We start from the raw sequence: 22,149 nt of genomic DNA on the forward strand, positions 1-22,149 counted from the left end.
AGTGTTCTTACCAAAGTAACCAAATGTAGCTTAACATCAATCTGATTATTTCAATGAGTTTTTAATGTACAGAGAAAAGCAGCTATGGAGTCAGTTTTTAATGTAAAAGTCACAATATTTTTTGCTTTTAAACTCTCAGAAGAGCTTAGTTGCCTGCTTAGTCCACTTTTCAAAACTCAGAGTATTCCTTGCACAGAATAACTGAAGGTCCTACAAAGAAACGAAGAAATGTAAGGCTGGAAGGGACCTTGAGAAGTCATCCAGTCCACTCCCCTCGTGCTGAAACAGGATCAAGTACACCTTCTTCATCACTGTTGTTGGGCGATGTTTAAAAACACTTGGGCTCAGACACTCAGGTTTATTATTTCAAACCTTTATTTGAACCCAAAGCATGTCTTGCCGTTACAATTATAACAAGCCATGAATGACAGGTAAGCAAAAAAAAGTCAATGGCCAGTTATCTTCTCCTGGGGCATAGGCAGGAAATAATGAATTTGTCCTACGATGCTCTAACTAGTGCCTTACATTCTAGTTTATTTCTATCTTTCCAAATTATATCACCATAACTTTCCTCCAATTAATATTAAGCACTACGTGTCTTACATAAACCTCATACAATATGCATGTGAAAGCTTCAATTAACATAACATGAAAATAGCATAGCCAGCAAAAAGTTCTCTCTTTTCTAAATGGTTTATTTCCTTTGATCACACATTCATCTGGCAGCCTGATGAAGCCATCCACTCCCTACTCAGCATAGGGACTTTCTGGTTTTTCCTTAATCACCTTTGGCAGTACATTCTGTATAACCAATGTGATGATAAATTCCTCTTATTTATGTAATATCTTCTGTGGTCAAAATATCAGTATAGGGCACCTCGATCTTATACAGCAGCTGTAGGCATCGTTAAGCAAGTTTACACAAGGACAAGTCAGCAAGGCAATGCACATGCCAAACAAAGCTAGGCCAAAACCAGCCAGCTAAGCATAAGTATTAGCTTGTCCTGTCCAAACATAACATGACTCATACTCTATGATGATTACAACACTGACAGGTGTTTGTCTCACCTGTTCTTAAAAACCTCAAAAGACAGGGATTCCACAAACTTCCTTGATAACCTGTTCCAGTGCTTACCCATCCTTACAGTTAAAATGTCCCCCTTCCCCAATATGTAACCTCAATCTCCCTTGCTGCACATTAAACCTACTACTTTTTGCCCTACCTTCAGCAGACATGGAGAACAATTGATCAGAGTCTTCTTTATAACAGCTTGTAACATATTTGAAGACCGTTACCAGGTCCCCACTTAGTCTTTTGTTCCCAAGACTAAACATGTCCAGGTTTTTAAACCTTTCCCCATAGGCCAGGTTTTCTAAAACTTTTATCATTTTTGTTGCTCCCTCTGGACTCTCTCCAATCTATCCACATCATTATTACATGTGGTAGAATAGACTCACTGTGTCACAGATTTGTATCACTGCTATTAGTCTATTAGACAAATATTTTGTATTATGTACCCAAGGCAAAAAAAAACAAACAAAAAAAAAACCCCTAACAAGGCAGTGGTGCAATGGTGCAGTGGTGCTTCCAGTTCTAAAAACAATCTTTTGATATTTGGGTGTGCTTAGAAATTAGGTTTTAGGTGAGAGTTGAGGAAGAAAGGAATGGGAGGAGAAGGTTGATGACAGCTAGCCAGTTCAGGGCAGGACCTCAAAGACATGTTAATTCATTGTGTGGGTAATGAACAAATGTAAATAGGTTGGCAGACACAAGCCCATTCACTTGTGTTTGATAAGAATCAAGAACAGATGTTAATTGTATTTATGTACTCCTGCTAGATAGATACCAACATAGCCAAATTAAACTGTAGTTGCTAAATCCTTTTTTATGTTTTTTTTTTTAAAATCAACTCCTCCTGACCAGTATCTCTCTCACACACACAGAATTTCAAAAGTTTAGCTGTTGTAATGGAGAACACTGACCAATTATGCTTACAACAGAGTACAATGCAGAGAGAACACTGTTTTCTTTAATAAGTAAATATAGCATACAATTTTTCACATTGCAGAAAGAGAGCCAACAGTAAATGGCTGTTAGAGGAAATACTCGTGTTTTACTTCATTAAAATCTTCTGTTTGCTTTAACATTATTATTTATATTAAAGATTAAACCATGCTGTTTTTATTCCAGACTTCAATTCATCATTCCTGAAGTGATCTGTATGACTTATTGCCAGAGAAGACAACTCTACATGGGTTATATTGATATTTCTTTGTTTTCATTCTAGGGACATGATTGCTTTTGCAGCTTGGGTCACAAAACAAGAAATACACACTTCATTAGTGCTAACACTTTATTACCTTAGCAAAAATAATATAGAGCTTAAAAATGCAAGTTTTGCCATATTGACTCTTATATTGTTAAGCAAGTATTCATGAAAGTTAAAGATCTTATTGGACTGCACTTTAGATTACCTCATGGGACTCATTTTTGCTTTCCATGAGACTATGTATTTTTCAATTTCTGGCATTTACTTTGTATAGTACCCTATTTAAACTTCCTGAAAATAATAGTTATATGCATATCATAGCAGCATTGTAGTTTTCTTTGGCTGACTCTGAATGGGCTCTTCAAACTTTTATTTTTACCAGAACTTTTAATCAACGAGAGCATGGCTACACAGCTCTGACTGTCCCTCTTCCTTCCTTATCCCTTACTCCCTACCTCCCTCTTGCATCTAAAGAAAACACACATACTAGATATGTAAGAAAGCTGTGCCCATTCTTCACCATATTTGTTTGTTTGAATGTTGTTTCCCTATCCCCGCACCCTTCATCTATTTGCATCTTTAGATTGTGAACCCTTCAGAAGAATCATCATCACTTTTCCAGGTGTGTACAGAGACAAGCAGAGATAAAACAGGTCCAAATCCCGCATGGAGCGCCTGGACACTACCATACATATTTAGCGCTATAATGCCATTGTCTCTTTTGCCTCTTGTAACAAATTGGGAGATAACTGCAATATTCTTTTGATTATTATGTATTATGCCTGCTCAATTTTGTATTGTATTGCTTATTTGAAGAGAAAGGGTTAAATCAGACGGAAACTGGAGGTTGGCCGAAAAGAAATGTAACAATGACACAGATAAGGCTCTCAGATACCCAGCTTCAAAGGATTTAAGATAACTATAGCTGGACCATTAGTTTTGGGGAGAAGTTATTCAACTGGCTCCAACCAAGGTCGGATATTTTACTCTTCCCAAGGCTAAGCATGAGCTCAGAAGAAACGTAAAACTTAAAAAATGCTAGGAAAAGGAGGATTTTTTTAGGGGTGAACTGGGTGAGATGAATGAATAAAAACTGATAGGCTGGGTGGACTCAGACAGAGGAAGCAGGCTACAAGCATTGTCTCCCAACTCAGAGATAGGGAATAAGCCTGACCCACCTGAATTACAGGTAAGCAGATTCAATTTATGTAAGGAAATGTGAATAGGTCTCTTATTTTAAATCCATTTATCAAAATGCTGCATAATAAAGATCTTGGCAAAATAAAGCATCCTTTGTGTTGAAAAAGCTGTTCCTGTATCACTGCTAATGTATACCGTCGCAGGTTCCCAAAGGAAAAAACACTTGCCAGTGCCAAGCCCATTGGACCTGCTAAATAACATAATTGTCAACCAGAGGGCTGTAAAGTAGGTTCTCGTCTAAGAGTGGGCAAATTTTGGAATTCCACCCAGAACAGGTAAAGGCCCGAGGCCTGAAACCTGTGAATGGTGCACTTGGTGAAACCCCCAAGAAGGGACAGTGATGGGTAATCATGACATCTCTCACTGACAATCTGCTAAATAATAAAACTGTCTGCTTTCCCCTTTGTTTTAAATGGACTGAAACTCAAATCCATTTATTTGAATGTAGTCTAATCCCAGCATGAATCCATGCTAGTTACCATTGACAGACAATTTGAGAAAGCAACACTTAATTAGAACTCCAGTGGCTAAATCTCCACCTCCCACACACAACATTGCTACACTGAAACATATTTCTGTACTGTACTTTAAAAAAAACCTATACATATATTAAGATATCCCAAGTCAATATACATCTTTAAATGTAATATAACTTATTGCCAAAAAATTATTCAACTACCATGAGCTGAAGCGCTGCTATTTTAAAGATTTTTTTAGTGAAAAGAAGAATAATTCATCTGAAGTTTTGCAAACAAGCATTTGTGAAGTTTTATTCAAACTATACCATTTACCCTCCACTTAACCTATTTAAAAAACAAACAAACAAACAAAAACAAATAATACTTTTGTCTCTATACTTTTTTATATGATTAAATTAAGCTAAGAGAAAGCACAACCATGAACAAAGACCAACCATAATGACTAAAGGAGAATTTTTGGTAATATGAATGCTGACTAGCAGTAGTTAGTCACAGGTGGTTGCCAGCCTAACTGATATGATCACACCTGTCTCAAAGGTTACCTTGTTCTCCCGCATATCTCCCATTGATTTGTTTATTGACATATGATGTATTTTCTATATCCAAGGCTGTAAACTCTGAGGCCGGGATTGTCCGTGTTACTTGTCTGTATAGTGTTAAGAGGGCACAAATCTCTAAGTGCTACCTAGTAGAAAAAATAAAATAGCATGGACCAGATGTATATTACTTGAGCATCCTACAGAACTAAACTACATTTTGTAAGTTAGGAAATGCAGCAATACCAGACTCGTGGAAAAAAAGTAATTTCTCAAATAGGAAGGAATAAAACATCTAAAAAGGGAAATATGAAAAAACTGAGTGAAGATATAGGATTATTTCACTAATTTAAATCTCTCTCAGGAATAGCAACTAGGTGAGAGTTAATCCGACATTTATAAGTAGCTATGCACAAACAAAACCTGGTTTATTTATTTTTTCCCGTTGCCCATTTACATATTTTTTAATTATATTACACTTATATGCATAATGTATTTTAATTATATTACAATTATGTGCAAAAGTGCACACCCATGGATATATAAAATAAAAAAGTCGAACAGTAAAAATGCTAGCTCCACTGAATAAAATCATCTACCACAAAGATCTCCAAGACACTGTCTTTCAAAAGCAATTTGTGAAAAACAAGCTGCAATTTCTGTCAATAACTTCATGGTATTGAAGGATTATGTGGAAAGGAAGGAAGCAGATGAGAGGCGTGTGAATTGCCAAACTACTGAAATGCCAACTAAGATCAGAACATTACAAAAAGAATGGTTGTATCCGGTAAAGTCCCTAATACAGTAAGCCAGATCCATTTGTCCTAACACAGTAGCTGAACAGCAATAATATATTTAAGGAGTCTATTAAAATCTCAGCCTGGTATGGGAGTGGTGATGAATAAACTACAATTACAGTGGGATTATGGCTCAGTGGTCTCTACTTCAGAGCAGAGATACTAAACAGACATTCCCCACACCATATAACAAGTATTCTAGAATTTCTTCCTCTTAACTGTAAATTGGTCTTTCAGAGATAGTACATACCCTGCCACAGAATGTTCCTGGATTGTCATGCTCACTTTCAGCTAGAATAAGCATATGCAACTATTTTCCCATTCTAAACCAAGCCTTTAGAAGAGCCAGATGGGTGCCCAGAGATGACTTGCAAAGCTATTGACAGAGCTGCAAAACAGGATACTAAAAAGGGAGAATGTTCCTAAGGGTTTATATTATGAAGAGACCAATTTACAGACCTTACAAAATTGCCCTATTCTCATTCAAGTTACCATGTGTCAGTACACATGGTTGAAGCAGTAGGGAACACAGGGACAGAAAGGAAAGAGCTTGCAATTGATAATAGGATATTCAGAAACATCAAAAGCAAGGCAAAAATAGATATTGGTAACTATGTACAGAAACACTGGTTGCTTATTGATCTCTATGATAAGGATGGAGGGGTATTCAATCTGAGAAGTCATAGAAAACTTCTTGGTGAAAGCTGCAATATTCACTTTGTTGGGCTTACTGAAAGACTAGCAAGATCTTTAGGTCACAGTCTTAGATGCTCCTATTGGAGGGTCGGTTTTTCTTAACAACTGTGATGTTGGACTCTCATACAGAGTGCTGTGAGGTCCAAAACATGGGCCTGTAGTCCTTTGCTGAGAACTTCAAACAGAAATTAAGGAAGTCCTGAGGGGAGCATGAAGCAAAAGCCAGACTTAGTGTCTCACCAACTGAAAAACATACCCCAGGTGCCCTGATCAGCTGTGAGAGGAGATACTGCCTCAAACTGTGAAAGGGTTTCTATATTCTGAGGTGAATAAGCTCCTATGGAAAACACAGGTAATTTTGGTTCCCCTGACATTTAGCTGAGCCTTAAATTGCTGTCTCCACAATCTTTGTTCATGAGTTAAGTCATCGTGGCTACGAGGGCCAAAGTAGAAATTTTAAGAGTCCTGCTTCAGATATTGCACTATGCAAGCACTTCAGTATTGTTGGAGAAAGGACAAGAAATACCAGGAGAGAACTTCAACTGCCTCCCCTCCATCATACTACAAGACTCCCACTGCTCATTCTCCTCCCCAGCACTCATTCTAGAAGGCTATTTCCCCGACCCTCATGGCACTTTTATAAATTTTAAAAATTTAAAAACACAGCTACTTCAGATTGTTATTTTATTCTTGAACAGATAGCATGACAAAATTATTATTTTATGCATGGTAGATATAAGGCAATCTGGACTTGTGTGTTCCCTGTCATTATCTATTACAAACTTTTCTCTCTTTACATACAGTAAATTTTATCAAATGTTACATTTACTAAAATATTTCATTCACACTACTCAAGCACGCACAGTATTAAGCTCTCAATCAGCCTCTACTGTCCTACCAAATTTAACATCCAATGTCGAATTACCGCCAGTTTTTCTAACCTTTATCATGCAAGCACATGGTAGTGACATCTGTAATTTAGTGAAAACGTTTTCCAAGCACCTCCCTCCTTAGCTAGTATACTACAGTATTGGACTATAGTCAGGACCACCTGACATAACTTATTTATAATTCAGTTCCAGCCTACACATTGCATAAATATTTATTAACTTCATATTTCTGAACTGTCAGAAGAAACATTCCTGCATTTTATTGAAAACAATATTGTTTTAATATTAGTGTCATATCTGCAAAGCAATAGTACTGCAAGAATATAAAATGAGAATTTCCAACTGTATAAAAATCTAATTAAGCATGAAACAAATCACTTCACATTATTTGTGGTATATTTAAAATAGCATATAAACTTAATCAGGGCACAAGAATGTAAGAATAGCCATATTGGGTCAGACCATTGGTTCACCTGGCAGAGCATTTTGTCTTCGGCAGCAGCCAATGTCAGAGGCTTCAGAGGGAAACGGATAGAACAGGGCAATCATTAAGTGATCTATCCCATTGTCCAGTCCTAGCATCTGGCAGTCAGAGGCTTAGTGATATCCAGGGCATAGGGTTGTGTTCCTGACCATCTTGGCTAATAGTCATTGAGGAACCTATCCTCCATGAACTGATCTGATTCTTTATTGTTATACTTTCGGCCTTCACTCTATCCCCTGGCAACGAGTGCCCCAGGTTGACTGTTTTGTGTGAAGAAGTACATCCTTTTATTTGTTTCAAACTTGCTGTCTATTAATTTCATTGGGTGACTCCTAGTTCCTGTGTTATGTGAAAGGGTAATTCTTGCCTACTCACTGTCTCTACACCATTCATATTCCCCTTTAGTCATTTGTTTTTGAAGCTGAAAAGTCCCAGTCTTTTTAATCTCTTCTCATATGGATGCTGTTCCATACCCCTAAACATTTTCCACCTCCCCTTTTTCTGTACCTTTTCCAATTCCAATATATCTTTTTTGAGATGGGTCGACCAAAACAGCATGCAGTATACAAGATGTGGACATACAATGGATTTATGTAGTGGCATTATGATATTTTCTGTCTTATCCATCCCTTTCTTAATGGTTCCTAACATAGTTAGCTTTTTTGACTGCCACTGTACACTGAGCAGATGTTTTCAGAGAACTATGCACAATGACTCTGAGACCTCTTTCTTGAGTGATAACAGCAAATTGAAACCACATCTGAATCATGACAGGACCCTCCTTCTTATCCCATAACTGCTTACTCTATTTAAGAGTCTTTGGCGTGGAATCTTGTCAAAGGCTTTCTGAAAGTCTTAGTATACTGCGACCACTGGATCGCCCTTGTCCACATGTTTATTGATCCCATCTAAAAATTCTAATAGATTGGTAAGGCATTATTTCTCTTTACAAAAACCGCATTGATTCTTCCCCAAAACACCATGTTCATTTATGTGTTTTATAATTCCGTTCTTTATAATAGCTTCAACCAATTTGCCGGGTATTGAAGTTAGGCTTACCAGCCTGTAATTGCTATTTTACATTAGCTATTCTCCAGTCATGTGGTACAGAGGCTGATTTAAGTGGTAGGTTACATACCACAGTACAGTTAGTAGTTCTGCAATTTCATATTTGAGTTCCTTCTGAAGTCTTTGGTGACTGCATTTAGAGAATTGTTAATATAGTTCCTATTTTTAAGAATAAAGTGATCCTGAAAATTAGAGGCCTGTTAGTTTGACATCAGTTGTATGCAAGTCTTGGAACAAATTTTGTAAGAGAAAGTAATTAAGGACATAGAGGTTAATAGTAATTGGGATAATATATAACATGGTTTACAAAAGGTAAATCATGCCAGATTAACCCAGTCTCCTTCTTTGAGAAGATAACTGGTTTTTTAGACAAAGGAAATGCAGTAGATCTAACCTACCTGGATTTCAGCAAGACATTTGATACAGTTCCACAGGCTAAATTATGAATTAAATTAGAGATGATGGGGATTAATATAAGAATTGTTAGATGGATAGGGAACTGGTTAAAAGGGAGGCTACAATGGGTGATACTGAATGGTGAACAGTGAACTGAAAGGTGAGAGGTTAGTAGTGGAGTTCCTCAGGGATCAGTCATGGGACCAATCTTATTTGACATTTTCTGACCATGGCACAAAAAATCGGAGTTTGCTAATAAAATCTGCAGATGACACAATATTGGGAGGTACTGCCAATACGGAGGAGGAATGGAATATCATTCAACAAGATCTGACCAACCTTGTAAACTGAAGTAACAGAACTGGGATGAAATTTAATAGTGCAAAGTGCAAGGTCATGCATTTAGGGACTAACAACAAGAATTTTTGCTGTAAACTGGGGACTTATCAGTTGAAAGTTACAGAAGAGGAGGAAGACATGGGTGTATTGGTTGATTACAGAGTGACTATGAGCCACCAATGCGATGTAGCCATGAAAAAAGGCTTAATGAAGTCCTAGGATGCATTAGGCAAGGTATTTCCAGTAGAGACAGAGAAGTGTTAGTACTATTATACAAGGCACTGGTGAGACCTCATCTGGAATACTGTGTGCATTCTAGTCCTCCATGTTTAGGAAAGATGAATTCAGACTGGAACAGAAGCAGAGAAGGGCTACTAGGCTGATCTGAAGAATTGAAAACCTACCTTAAGAGAGGAGACTCAAAGAGCTTGGCTTGTTCAATCTAATCAAAAGAAGGCTGAGGGGAGATACAATTGCTCTCTATAAATACTTTACAGGGAGAAATACCCAGGAGGGAGAGGAGTTATTTAAGTTATGTGCCAATGTGGACACAAGATAAATGGCTTTAAATTGCTCATCTACAATTGTAGGTTAGAAATTAGATGAAGGTTTCTAATAATTAGAGGAGTGACGTTTTGGAACAGCCTTCCAAAGGGAGCAGCGGAGAGCAGAGCAAAAAGCCTAACTGACTTCAAGATTGAGCTTGGTAAATTTATGGAGGGGATGGTATGATGAGATTGCCTACACTGGCATGTAGCTGATTTAGAACTGCTAGCAGCAAATATCTCCAATAGTCAGAGAAAGGACACTAAATGGGGAGGGCTCGGAGTTATTACAGAGAATTCTTTTCAAGGTTTCTGGCTGGTGGGTCTTGCCCACATGCTCATGATTGCCATATTTGGGGTCAGGCAGGAATTTCCCCCTGGATCAGATTGGGAGAGACCTTGGGGGGGTTTCGCCTTTTTCTGCAGCATGGGCCACTTGCAGGTTTAAACTAGTGTAAATCATGGATTCTCTGTAATTTGAAGTCTTTACGTCATGAGTTGAGGACCTCAGTAACTCAGCCAGAGGTTATGAGGCTATTACATGAGTGGGTGGTGAGGTTCTGTGGCCTACAATGTGCAGGAGGTCAGAGAGAATGATCATGAGGGTCCCTTCTGACCTTAAATCTATGGGTTTATCTGGTCCTGGTAACTTATTACTGTTTATTTATCAATTTGTTCCAAACCCTTTACTCACACCTCAGTCTGGGTAGTTTCTCAGATTTGTCATCTAAAAACAATAGCTCAGGTCTGGGACTCTGGCTCACATCTTCTGCAGTGACAACTGCAAAGATTTCATTTAGCTGCTCCTCAATGGCCTTTGTCTTTCTTAGTTAGTCCTTTGACACTTTGATCATCCAACAGCCCCACTGATAGTTTGGTAGGCTTCCTGCTTCTGATGTACTTATTACTGTTTATTTTTGTGTCTTTTATTAGTTGCTCTTCAAATACTTTTTTGGCCTGGCTAATTATACTTTTACACAGAGTTTATGCTCCTTTGTATTTTTCTCAGTAGGATCTGACTTCCAATTTTTAAAGGATCACTTTTTGCCTCTAATCATCTCTTTTACTCTGTTATTTAGCCATGGTGGTGGTTTTTTGGGTTTGTTTGTTTTTTTTGGTCCTCTTATTTTTGTTTCTTTTTTAATTTGGAATATACACTTAGTTTAAGACTCTATTTTGATGTTTTTAAAAAGTTTCCATGCAGTTTGAAGACATTTCACTTATGACTGTTGCTGTTAATTGTGATTTAATTAGCCTGCTCATTTTAGTGTAGTTCTCCTTTTTGAAGATAAATGCTACTATTGTGGGTTCCTTTGGTATTCCCCCCCTCCCCCCAAAGGTGTTTACATTTAAATTGCACTATGGTTGCTATTACTGAGGGTTTCAGCTATATTTGCTATTACTGAGGGTTTCAGCTATATTTGCCTCTCCCCTTGTGGGATCCAGGACTAGCTGCTGCAAGAAGCAATCATTAATGGTATCTAGAATTATTATTTCTCCATCCCATCCTCAGGTGACATGTACCCAGTAAATATGTGGACAGTTGAAATCCCTCATTATTATGGGATTTTTTGCATTTTTTTAGCCTCTCTAATCGTCTTGAGCATTATATAATCACCATCACGGTCGGTAATATATTCCTACTGTTATACTCTTATTATTCAAGCATGGAATTTCTATCCATAGAGATTCTATGGTACAGTTTGATCCATTTAACATTTTTATTATATGTGACTCTGCTTTTTTCAAGTACTGTGCCACTCCCCCATCAGTGTGACCTACTTTGTTATTCCTATATATTTTGTACCCTGATATTACTGTGTCCTATTAGTTACCATTATTCCACCAAATTTCTGTGATGTTCATTATATCAATACAAGCCCTTATAAAATTTGTCAATATTTAACTGTCTGCCTCTATGGAATGTAACTAAACATTACTTTTCATGTGACTATCTTCAATTCCTGCCTGTACTTTATCAACTTATCTTCTCCTCTTTACTAGGATAAAGTTTCCCCTTTAATAAATTGTCCCCTAAGGAATGTTTCTGTCCGAACTGCACGCTCCTCCACACCTGTTGGCTTTTCCCCAGCCATTAGTTTAAAGACTCCTCTATGACCTTTTTAGTTTTACATGCTAACAGTCTGGTTCCATTTTAGTTTAGGTGGAGCCCATACTTCCTGTATAGTCTCCTCCTTTCCCAGAAAGTTCCCCAGTTCCTAATAAATCTAAATCTCTTCTTTGCACACCATCGTCTCATCCACACATTGAGACCCTGCAGCGGCTCTGCATGTGGAACTGGAAGTATTTCAGAGAATGTTACCTTGGAGGCCTTTTAATCTTTTACCTAGCAGCCTAAATTAAGTCTCCCAAACCTCTCCCCTACCTTTCCTTATGTCACTGCTACTTACATGTACCAAAACCAGCTCCTGCACATAAATCTATCCAGAAGTCATGATTCCTTCATGAAGAAAAGAATAGAACTACATTGTACCCACCCTAGATTATTTCTGTAATATCCATCATGAGGTTACATAAGGATGTGCATAAGTACTTGTGGTTCATCCCATCTCCATGATATATATATATATGGAAGTCACATGCTTTAACAATTGACAATTAGTGAATGTCTGTAAGTAACCATTATAGTCCTCAGCTAAAAAGCTGGTGGACAGCATACAAAGTTTTGAGAATTAGGATATGTCTATACTGATGGCAGCAAAGTCGCCGCCGCCAGATCGATCTTTCTGGAGCGATTGAGCGGTCAGTGTAGTCAGGAAGTCGACTGAGTAAAGCCACCCGCTCAAGTAACGTAGCTCTGCATGGACGGGAACACTGTTCCCATTGGCGCAGTGCCGTAAAGACGGTGTGTAGAAGGGAAGCACAGCAGTTGATGGGAGTTACACAAGCTACTCTGCGTAACTCCTGTCCACTGCCGCTGAATCTCCAGGTAAGTGTAGACCAGGGCTTAGAGAGAAAGAGAAGGTAGACAAGGCTGTTATTTGAAGGGACAGTTTTGTGTTTGTGATTACTTGCACTTCAATATTAAACTGAAACAAACTCAGGGCTGCTATATAGAATGGTACTTTAAGAATCTAACTTCAACTGGTTTAACACTTTCCGAGATTCAAATATTTTTCTAAACCTTAGAATGAATCTGAATGTAATTTTCCTGTTGTAGACTACACTAAATCTTCGAGATACTGAAAGAGAGCACTACCTTTAGAAACCTGACAAAAAAAAGTCAACTATGTAAAAATATTTAAGCTGAAATCTCCAATACTGTGACAAATGCTGCAATTGCAGGATGGTGCCAGGTCATTTTATTTCATCACAAAGCCTACACTACAAAAGAACATGAAGAGACTTTTAGCCAAGATTACTTACCCATAAAGTTGAGATAGCCCTCTCCGCCAAGCACGTGAGTAATGAGGCGAATCATTTTATGAAGCTGTATTCCACGATCAATAACCGGAGTGAGAGGTGAAAACACACTCATATTCGTATACATCTCTGCATCCATCAGCCGAAATGCCAATGTCTTATCACCAACAAGGGCCTGAAGTAATAAAGGAATGGGGGATTGGAGGAGAGGGAAGGGAGAATCTTCAATGTGCCAAAAGAACATCTTAATGCAAATTGTTAAAAGCAATATGTGTTCTAGATCAAGTGTAAAGAACATTGGATTAACTATAATGCACTATAAGAGTTGCATTTTAGGAGCTTCACAGAGAAAAAAGGACAGGAGATAAAGATTACTTAATAAAGTATCTGGAACAGCATTCAAAAGGAATATTAACAAGGCTTCTGATTTAAAGATTCCTTAGTGAACAATGAGAATGCTTTATGTACACACGGCTAACGGTATACAATTCTGTTTTTAGGATTTCAGTCCAGAGAGAAAAATTAGTCTTACAACTCTATCCAGCTGAAATCAGCAGTTGAATGAAGCTATTACTTCTGTTCAGTGCAGTTCAGTTACCCCTTAATCTATAGTAGTAAATACTGGAAATATTTTGTCAGTTTAGCTGAAGTTTTCAATTTGACTTATTTTGGAAGCAATTTCGACTAGATTTTAGAAGCACAATCACTTGATTTATTGGTCCAATAGCAATTCCAATATTTAAGCCATTTATAAACTTAATTGTGTTGTTGAGTAGGTACTCAAAAATGGAAATCTGAATTTTCAAAATAATCTTCTTGTTTATAAATATAAAAAGATGCATTTTTATGGATAGATGATTTAAATACAATTCAGATTACAGTACTTTAAATTTTAAATCCATTTTAGTAGCCTAGACAATGGAAATTACTCCCTCCCCCCAAAATGTTGACTGCCACACAAACTCAGATTTTATATAAAAGAACAAAATGTACTAAAGAGCTGGAAGGAAACCAAAACGAGTAGTTCAAGTATCTATAGTCTACATGATAAATGAGTATTTCAGAGAATTAGGTTTCAGTTAAATTTTGCATGTGTTGTATTTTATATGCTATATTTTCCTTTTTTTTCCTCCTCCCACAAGTGTTGTACTTGACAGCATGGCTATAAGGGAAATAATTCACGCTATCCAGTCAGTTCTGTGATTTAGGACCAAAACAGAGGGATTCCTTTCTCTGAGCCGACAGCAGAACAGTAATGGAAGTCTTTAGACAACTTTACCAGTATGTAGTACAGAAATGAAAAAGAAGCCATAATAATAATACTTTGAAAATTCAAAAAACCATTGAAATGCTGTATTGTGCAACTATTTCTTAAGATTTACAATACACTTGTGAGATATGTATTACATAAGTATAGCATTATCCCCATTTTATAGCTATGGAAATGGACACATGCAGAGGTTAATTGATCTGACCCAAGTCACTAAGGGGAAAATCCTAGCCCCATTGAAGTCAGTGCAGTTTTGCCATTGATTACAGTGGGACCAGGATTTCACCCAAAGTGGTTTGATGACAGAGCAGCATAAGCATAGGAAGATCCCTTGCTGTGTCCACAAGACCAACCTGCTATTTCATAGCCCATCAAAAATAGCTAGTTTTGTAGAAAGCATGTGTAAACGCTGCCACTATCTATTTATTCAAATGCTACTAATGTTGCTGTTTCAGATGCTTCCAAAACTATTGCCTCCATAGCTTGTTACTGGTACACTAGATTTTTATGCATAGATAATGGAGAATAGGGTTTTCCTCCTATCAAGCACTGACACTTATTCTAGAAAATAGCTTAGCTGGAACAAGACTTAATTTCTAGTAAAAGAACCTTGCTAATGTCTATTCCATGAATGCTCTCTAACCAGGTTCATTTTAGAACAGCTTTAAACTGTACATCCAGGGACTGATGCAAATACTCTATTTTGTGTGTTCACAAATAGCTACAATTTGGGTTGAATCAGCCCAATCCCTATTTTATACTCTATTTTGAACTTTCATTTTTTCTTTAATACGATAGGTTGGGTAGTAAAAAACACCATGTTGGAAAGCAAGCCATTTTCCATCTAAAGAAGTTCAGATTAAAATCATAAAAGCAACAGCTCTCTCAATTTTCTCAGTATCAATGGAATTTTTTTTTTTAATGACTGCCATCCAATTATGATTTTTAAGACTGAAAACAAAAACACTGAAGCCTAACGTCTAATATAGCTGTATAGGATATTAAAAACAAAGGGGAAAAAAAACACTCACAAAAAGCAGTACAAGTTTTCAGTTTACCAGGGAGAGAAAGTCTGTCACAGATTTCTTCATCTGTGTCACTGTCCAGAGTTAACTCAAAATTATACTGTAGAAGACAGAACTTTTCAGAAGTATAAAAAGCCATGTTTCTGCAGTCCAAATTGTGCACTATTAACAATAATGTTCAAAACAAAACTATGATGGTACACCACAGACACTTTGCTATATGAGACAATACAATTAACAGGCAGAATCCAGTCCAAAATATGAAAAAAAAGATATTTTGTAATTTAGGATAAGCAGCCATTTTTCCACATCAAAAATCAAGATGGGCCACACAACTTCCAAAGAAATGAATAACCACAAAATAATATGCCTTTGGAGCAAGCAAATAGGGCAGTGTTATTTACCCTTTCCAACAAAACAAAAACCCAGGGTCACCTGAGGAAATTAACAGCTGAGACATTTAATACAAACAAGAGGAAGTACTTTTTCACACAACACACAATTAATCTGTTGAATTTGTTGGCATGGCATATTGTGAATGCCACAAGAATAACTGGGTTCAAAAAAGAACTGGATACATTCATCAAGGATAGATCCATCAATGGATGTTAGCCAAGATGGTCATGGATGTAACCCCATGCTCAGAGTGATCCTAAACCTTGGATTTCAGGAAGCCAGGAGGAGAAGACAGGGGTGAATCACCCCAAATGCCCTATTCTGTACACTCCCCCTGAACTCTGATATTGATCATTGTCAGAGACAAGATACTGAGCTAGATAGACTTTGGAAGAGGCTTTGTTTAGGCTATACTAATTTGAAAGCCCTCTTTAAGTATCTGGACAGTTTCCTCTGTTTAAAAACATAAGAATTGTCATATGAGGTCAGGCCAATAGTCTAAGAATTTGTTTTCATTAACAGAACTATTTTGAGACAGATGTTTGATAGATGAAAGACTCCAATGTGTCCCATAAAGGGGTGAATGTTAGACATGTTAGTAACAACCCTGACATCTCTTGGGAAGAGGGGATGGGAAGTGTCTTAGATCTTCCCTAAGCATCCACACTCCTTCCTTTAAGGTGGCTGAAGAAGGTGTCAATATGGGTGGCCATTTTGGTATGTTCTCACTGGATACTAACATAAAAATAACATGTTTGCTGTACTCTGGGCCTTATAGTCTAGAGTGACCAATCACATTTAAACATGTTTAACTGGGGTTGAATGTGTGATTGATTACATGGAGATTAAAAAGACCAAAAGGCTGAAGACTATTATGATTGAGAATTTAAATACACAGAACAAAAAGTCAGAAAATTAAAAAATGACTCCCAAAGCAATCTTATCTTAACTTCTATTATATTGAGTATACATAAATCATATATTTAAACAGCATAAATAGTATTAGAGACTATTACATATAAGCAAGCTCATGTAGAGTTGTTGTGGGACTTCATTTACCTGACTTCAGTGCTTTAAAGTGTCCAGCCTTAATGTTGCCTCTTCCCCTCCACCCCAAAACACCAAATAAAACTGTTAAAGAACGATTGACTAGATTTTAAATTAGGACTTGGTCCTTACACCAGCAACTGTTCCCCTTGAAGACAATAGGATATTCACATGAGTGCTGTTTGTCTGAATTAGATTTGTAGAAGGACTCTAGTTGGTAAACAATATTACAAAATATAAGCCAAGATAGTCACAAGTTTCTGGTTTTCCACTTGACTTGTCTTAACGAGTCCAGGATTTTCAGAGTGCTGAGCACTCACATTCTGAAAGTCAGGCCCCTGTATAAAATTGTCCCAAATTTGGAATCCAAAAAAACCTTTAGTATGGTATTCAGTTTTTAAGCACTGATCTATGTAAAGTGTACTAATTTCTTCCTCCATATATTCTTAATTAAAATATTTATTACAGTACCTGATCATGGCTCTCTGCATATGCAATGTATTTCTCCTCATACCGCCTGTTTGTCAGTGTGAAGACTATATTGCCCATATTCCAGTCTTCATCTTTCAACTCTTTAATTATCTATAAAAAAGAAATTCAAACATTAGTTTTGTTTCAACTAAATTGCATTATATATTTTTCACATAGCATTCTGGGATTTGACGTTTTCCCTAAATTGTAAAAATGGTAATATATTATTATTCTTAGCTTTTCCTAATTTCAAAACTTTGAAGTGATGCACTTCCCCTATTTGATGTTCCAAATGGGATTCCTTCCTGAACTTATTTGAATACTCTTTAGAATTTCTAAACCCATATTTCATGTTTTCTGCCATAACAGCTGTCAACTTTTGATTAATAATCGTGGCATGTGAACATTATTTAAACTGATCTCTTTTCAGCTTTATAAAACATTAAGGGTACTGAGCACCATTTTAATGTTCGACCACACAGAGCAATTTCAGTGTTAAAGCCCTATCTCCTCTTTGTTATTCAATACTATGTAAGCCTCCAGACTGTTTTTGTTTTAGTTTAACCTTAAAAACAAAAATTTGGGACAAATATCAATTAAAATATCATATAAAAGTGTCAGTAATGTAACCAGGAAGTTTAACATTATACTATTACTATTAATATGTAGTTAAAAAACCAACAAACACTGCAGCAGTCACCTGGCACGCAGTCTAGGAAGTACAAGTTAACACAGATGTGTAAAAAGAATAATCTGCTGTTCCATGCTAACTCCTTTGAGTGCACAATAATTAGACGGTAGATACCATTACCCCAAAGTCATTAATTATAATAGAAAATACACAATAAACTAGGTTTGGCTTCATTCATAGAAGCACATATGCCATATTTCCTTCCTATTAGCCTAGTTTTTGGAATGAGCATTTCTGATTTATGAGAAAACAGATGTTTTTGACCTTCAGGTGTAGTTAGGAATGGAAACTAGCATGCCTTACATATTACAGAGTACTGAAAATTCTTTTTTTAAGCATAAAGATACATCACTTGTTCAATTGTCAACGGCATTTCTTCAATTCATATAGCACTGTTCTCAGTCATGATAGAAGGGAATCAAAAGATACCTTATTGAAAAGTCAAATCACTTTCTTGCCTCCAAGAGACTGGTTTGTTTCTTATTGCTCTAGGAATCAGCCTCACTGCCTACCTCAAACCGACTCAAGGAAGCTGAGGGAAAGAAAGCCCTAACCAATCCTCACTAGCTCTGACTGTTACTTGCTACACCAAGGATACTTTTCTAGAAATTCATGACATCAGCTGGGGCTTGTTGATGACATGACTTTCAATGTGGAAAAAACCCCAAAAAACATACACTTAGTGGGTTTACAGTTGTTATTTTCAGGACTCCCCTGCCTCCTCACCCCCAATACACACACACTTTTGTGGGGAAAGATACTAAGGGCAATTAAATTCACATATTTTATTTTTCTTTAAACTACTCTCTGCTCTTATTGAGGCCATGAATGCTCCTACGAAATATTTATTGCCTTTATTGCTTTCAGATGATCATGGTATCATTGGGGATTTGCTTCTAATCTTATGTCTAATTGAAAGACTAATTCTCTGGTGTCCGACAGCCTTTTGAGATTTTTTTTTTGTTTTATTCCTTTTCTTGTGATTCCTTGTATTAAGGAAAAGGTGATTTTAATCCCTTTCTTATAAGAGCAATTGGTGTTTGTTTAATGCATCATTGCTCTTTAAGCACATTTACAGTTTTTATTATTCTTTTTATAAGCATCCAAATGGTTTTTGGAGTGTGGCACAGCACATTCTTGTGTACGTATACGGTGGTGTTTTTTTTTTTTTTGTTTGTTTGTTTTTTTTAAAGTTACGTGATAGATAAAAATTGCAACTTCAACTTACAGAGGGCTCATTTATCATATCTTGTACTTAAATATAGGAACATTATATACACATGTTTATTTCAATGTTCAGAAATAAGAAAATGTGTTGCAGCAGATAGGCTCTTTGGATACAACTGAAATCCAACAAAGCAGGCTATGCTCACCACATAGTACAAAGAAAAATAAAATCAACCAGAATACAAAGACCACTCAACGACCTCACACCAACAATCCCAGAGACTCTCGTCAGAGAGAAGGGCCTGAGCCATAATTGTGACAACTCCTAGTCCAATCTCTGGAACCCTGGCAAGATCCTATGAAGATTTGTTTTTGGGGGGGAGGAAAACACCACTAAAACTGCAAGCTAACAGATGAGACAGAACAAAGTTACCCTTAATATTCAGAAAGGCTTATTTATATAAACACACCTGAAAAAAACTACAAAAGTGAATCTTGTTTTCTCACCTGTATCCATTTATCTGGAATTGCCATGGCCAGTCGATAATCAAATCCACCTCCTCCCTGTGCAACAGGGCAACAAAGAGCTGGCATTCCAGAAACTTCCTAGAATAAAGAATACATAGCAATATTATTTTGCTAGAACTGCATGTATTTCTCTACATGTATTTTCCACCCTAAGAAAGCTATCCTATTAAAAAAGGGTCTAAATCAGATATCAAACCCCAAACGTTACTGCCTTAAAAAGTCCATAGGTGCAGAGCATACAGTTATACTTTAATGCAATGCTGATAGTTTCTGAAATGGGAGTGTGACGCCTAGTTTAAGGAGACATACCCAATGCTAGTTCTGAATGACGAAGGGTGCTAAAAATAGAGTGTTGCCATGGGAGCACAAGGGGCTAGCCACCCAAGCTTGTGCTCATCAGAGACCATAGGTATGTATTTGGGATGGCTAGCCCTTCCCTGCCTTGCACTACCATGGCTACACTATTTTTATTGTGATGACAGCTAGCACAAATATTTCTCCTTGAGCTGTGAATCATGTTCCCACATGAAAGTGTAAAACAAACCTCACAGGAAAGCACAAGTACTAAGGGAATAAATACTATTTCTCCACCAAATCCTCCACTATATAGAAATTAAACCACAAGGAATGTTTGAGAGGAAAAATTATGACCTGAGCAGATGCCAGCCTAGGCAGAGTTCCTTGCAAGATTGGGGCCAGAGATCTAATTAGGTAATCAATACAAATTAGTCAAAGTAAAGAAAATTAATCTTCCTCCACCCCTCAAATATCTAATTAGCTTTTACTTCTTTTCTTTTAAGATTGGTTGAATGTATGTGAACTAAATAATCAAGTCAAACTATCTCTAAAAAGCGAGATGCGTTCATAAAACTCAAACCCAAGTTCCATGCCTTGACTCCAATGGGGTAATTCCCTCTTCCACTTCAACAGAAGTGCCCAAGGAATGCAGAATCAGACCCATGGATTGGAATTCTAAAGAATTTTCTTCTCTCCCTTGAGATGTAATTAAAGCTTGTGGATGTATCATGTATTGAATACACCATGTGACTGGGCACCTACATCATATGGTATTGCTCCTGAGTGGATGACCTCCCTTTTATAAACACAGAAGAAATTTCCAAGCCTTCAATTACCAAACATCCACAAACATTTGCAATTTTTGTTGACTCTATTGTGTGAATAACAAAGATTTTCAAACAAGAGGTAGGCACATTTCCAGTATGAACTTTGTCAATACCAGTTAAAATAACTTCTGCAGCACGTGCACACAATGTACCACATTCAAAAAAGTAACCAAAGTAAGTCATATGTTTTATTTGCAAAAATGATTACAAATGCCTTTTTGCTGTATTTGACCAGCTCTAGGAAAAATTTGCAACAGTGCAGAAGATCCAGGCCATGCATTCTGCAGAACAGAAGGTCCACAGTATAGGGTTAAATGGGATAAAGTGATAGAAGACCTTTCATGCGGAATCTTCACTTTGTTTTTAAACACACTCTTGTATTTTCTATGGTATAATATTTTTAGTAGCAGACTTGAGAGAAAGCATATTTATGGATATTTCTACTTAAACACAAATGTAAGGAACCCTGAAAGTATTAAATGTGTTGGCAAAAGGGTTTCTACACCAGTCATTTTTTCCACACTTCTGGATTCTCTACACATGGATACTCTTTATGAGGTGAGCAGGACCAACAAGGTCTCCTCTCAAGCAGTTATGGCAGTGTGCAAGAAAGGAGGTCAATAGCTCTCCTAAGTTTGTCAAGCACATGAGAGTCACTGCTGCTCACCTGCTAAGGCGTGAGGGCAGGAAGTCTGTGGTAAGTTCCTGACAGCATGATGTTCTGAAGTCTGAGATCAAGGACAATGTTTCTACGAGGTTTTGAGCTTTGCTAGCTAAGCAACTACTGTTCTCTCTCAAGTTATTGTCTACAATTTTAAGTGAAGAAATATTTAAACTTCAAGATTTGACATAATTTATTTGTCTACTTCAGTGGCATAAACAGAAACATTACTGATTAATTGTAACTGCATTCACATTTTTTAAAATTATAGCCTATGCACAACACTATTTAGATTAACAGGCATCTCAAGTTTGAAATGTAAAAACTCATTTGTTAGTTGGAGCAGAGTAATACATTAGACATCAGCTCGAAAATTACACAAAGTAGTCTGATGCTTTCCTAGGCCTGAAACTACTAATGGATTTATTTGTAGCCTTCCAGAAAAATCTTTTTTTTTTTTTTTTTTTTACCTCAAGTGTGTGGTATAATTTTGGCAATTAACATTTGTTTGCATTATTACCCAAAACATTTAATTCTCACTTTAAGTGAAAGGACAAATGAAGCCTTAATCATCCAACCACTATCTGCTTCTGCACAGTACTCTAGTGTTTGTGTCATCCTGCACAGTGTGAAACAAGGAACAGTGGACCCTGGGAGCCTAACAGGCTGGTCCCAGAAACACTAT

At 37.0% G+C, this 22,149-nt stretch overlaps 1 protein-coding gene across 4 annotated transcripts in view; it reads right to left on the reverse strand.

The window, feature by feature from the left end:
• Nucleotides 1-22,149, reverse strand: part of GBE1 (1,4-alpha-glucan branching enzyme 1) — a 255,905-nt gene that overhangs the window by 77,489 nt on the left and 156,267 nt on the right. For all 4 annotated transcript variants that reach the window (XM_067543356.1, XM_067543363.1, XM_067543370.1 and 1 more), the window contains 3 exons: nt 19,659-19,757; nt 17,294-17,404; nt 13,088-13,259 (listed from right to left, as the gene is read on the reverse strand). In XM_067543356.1, the coding sequence (XP_067399457.1) occupies nt 13,088-13,259; nt 17,294-17,404; nt 19,659-19,757 (382 nt within the window). The remainder of the gene's footprint in view (nt 1-13,087; nt 13,260-17,293; nt 17,405-19,658; nt 19,758-22,149) is intronic.

This window comes from Emydura macquarii, unplaced genomic scaffold (assembly GCF_026122565.2).
Source record: "Emydura macquarii macquarii isolate MOO-44397 ecotype Brisbane River unplaced genomic scaffold, CSIRO-AGI_Emac_v2 contig_75, whole genome shotgun sequence".
Taxonomy (NCBI): Eukaryota; Metazoa; Chordata; order Testudines; family Chelidae; genus Emydura; species Emydura macquarii.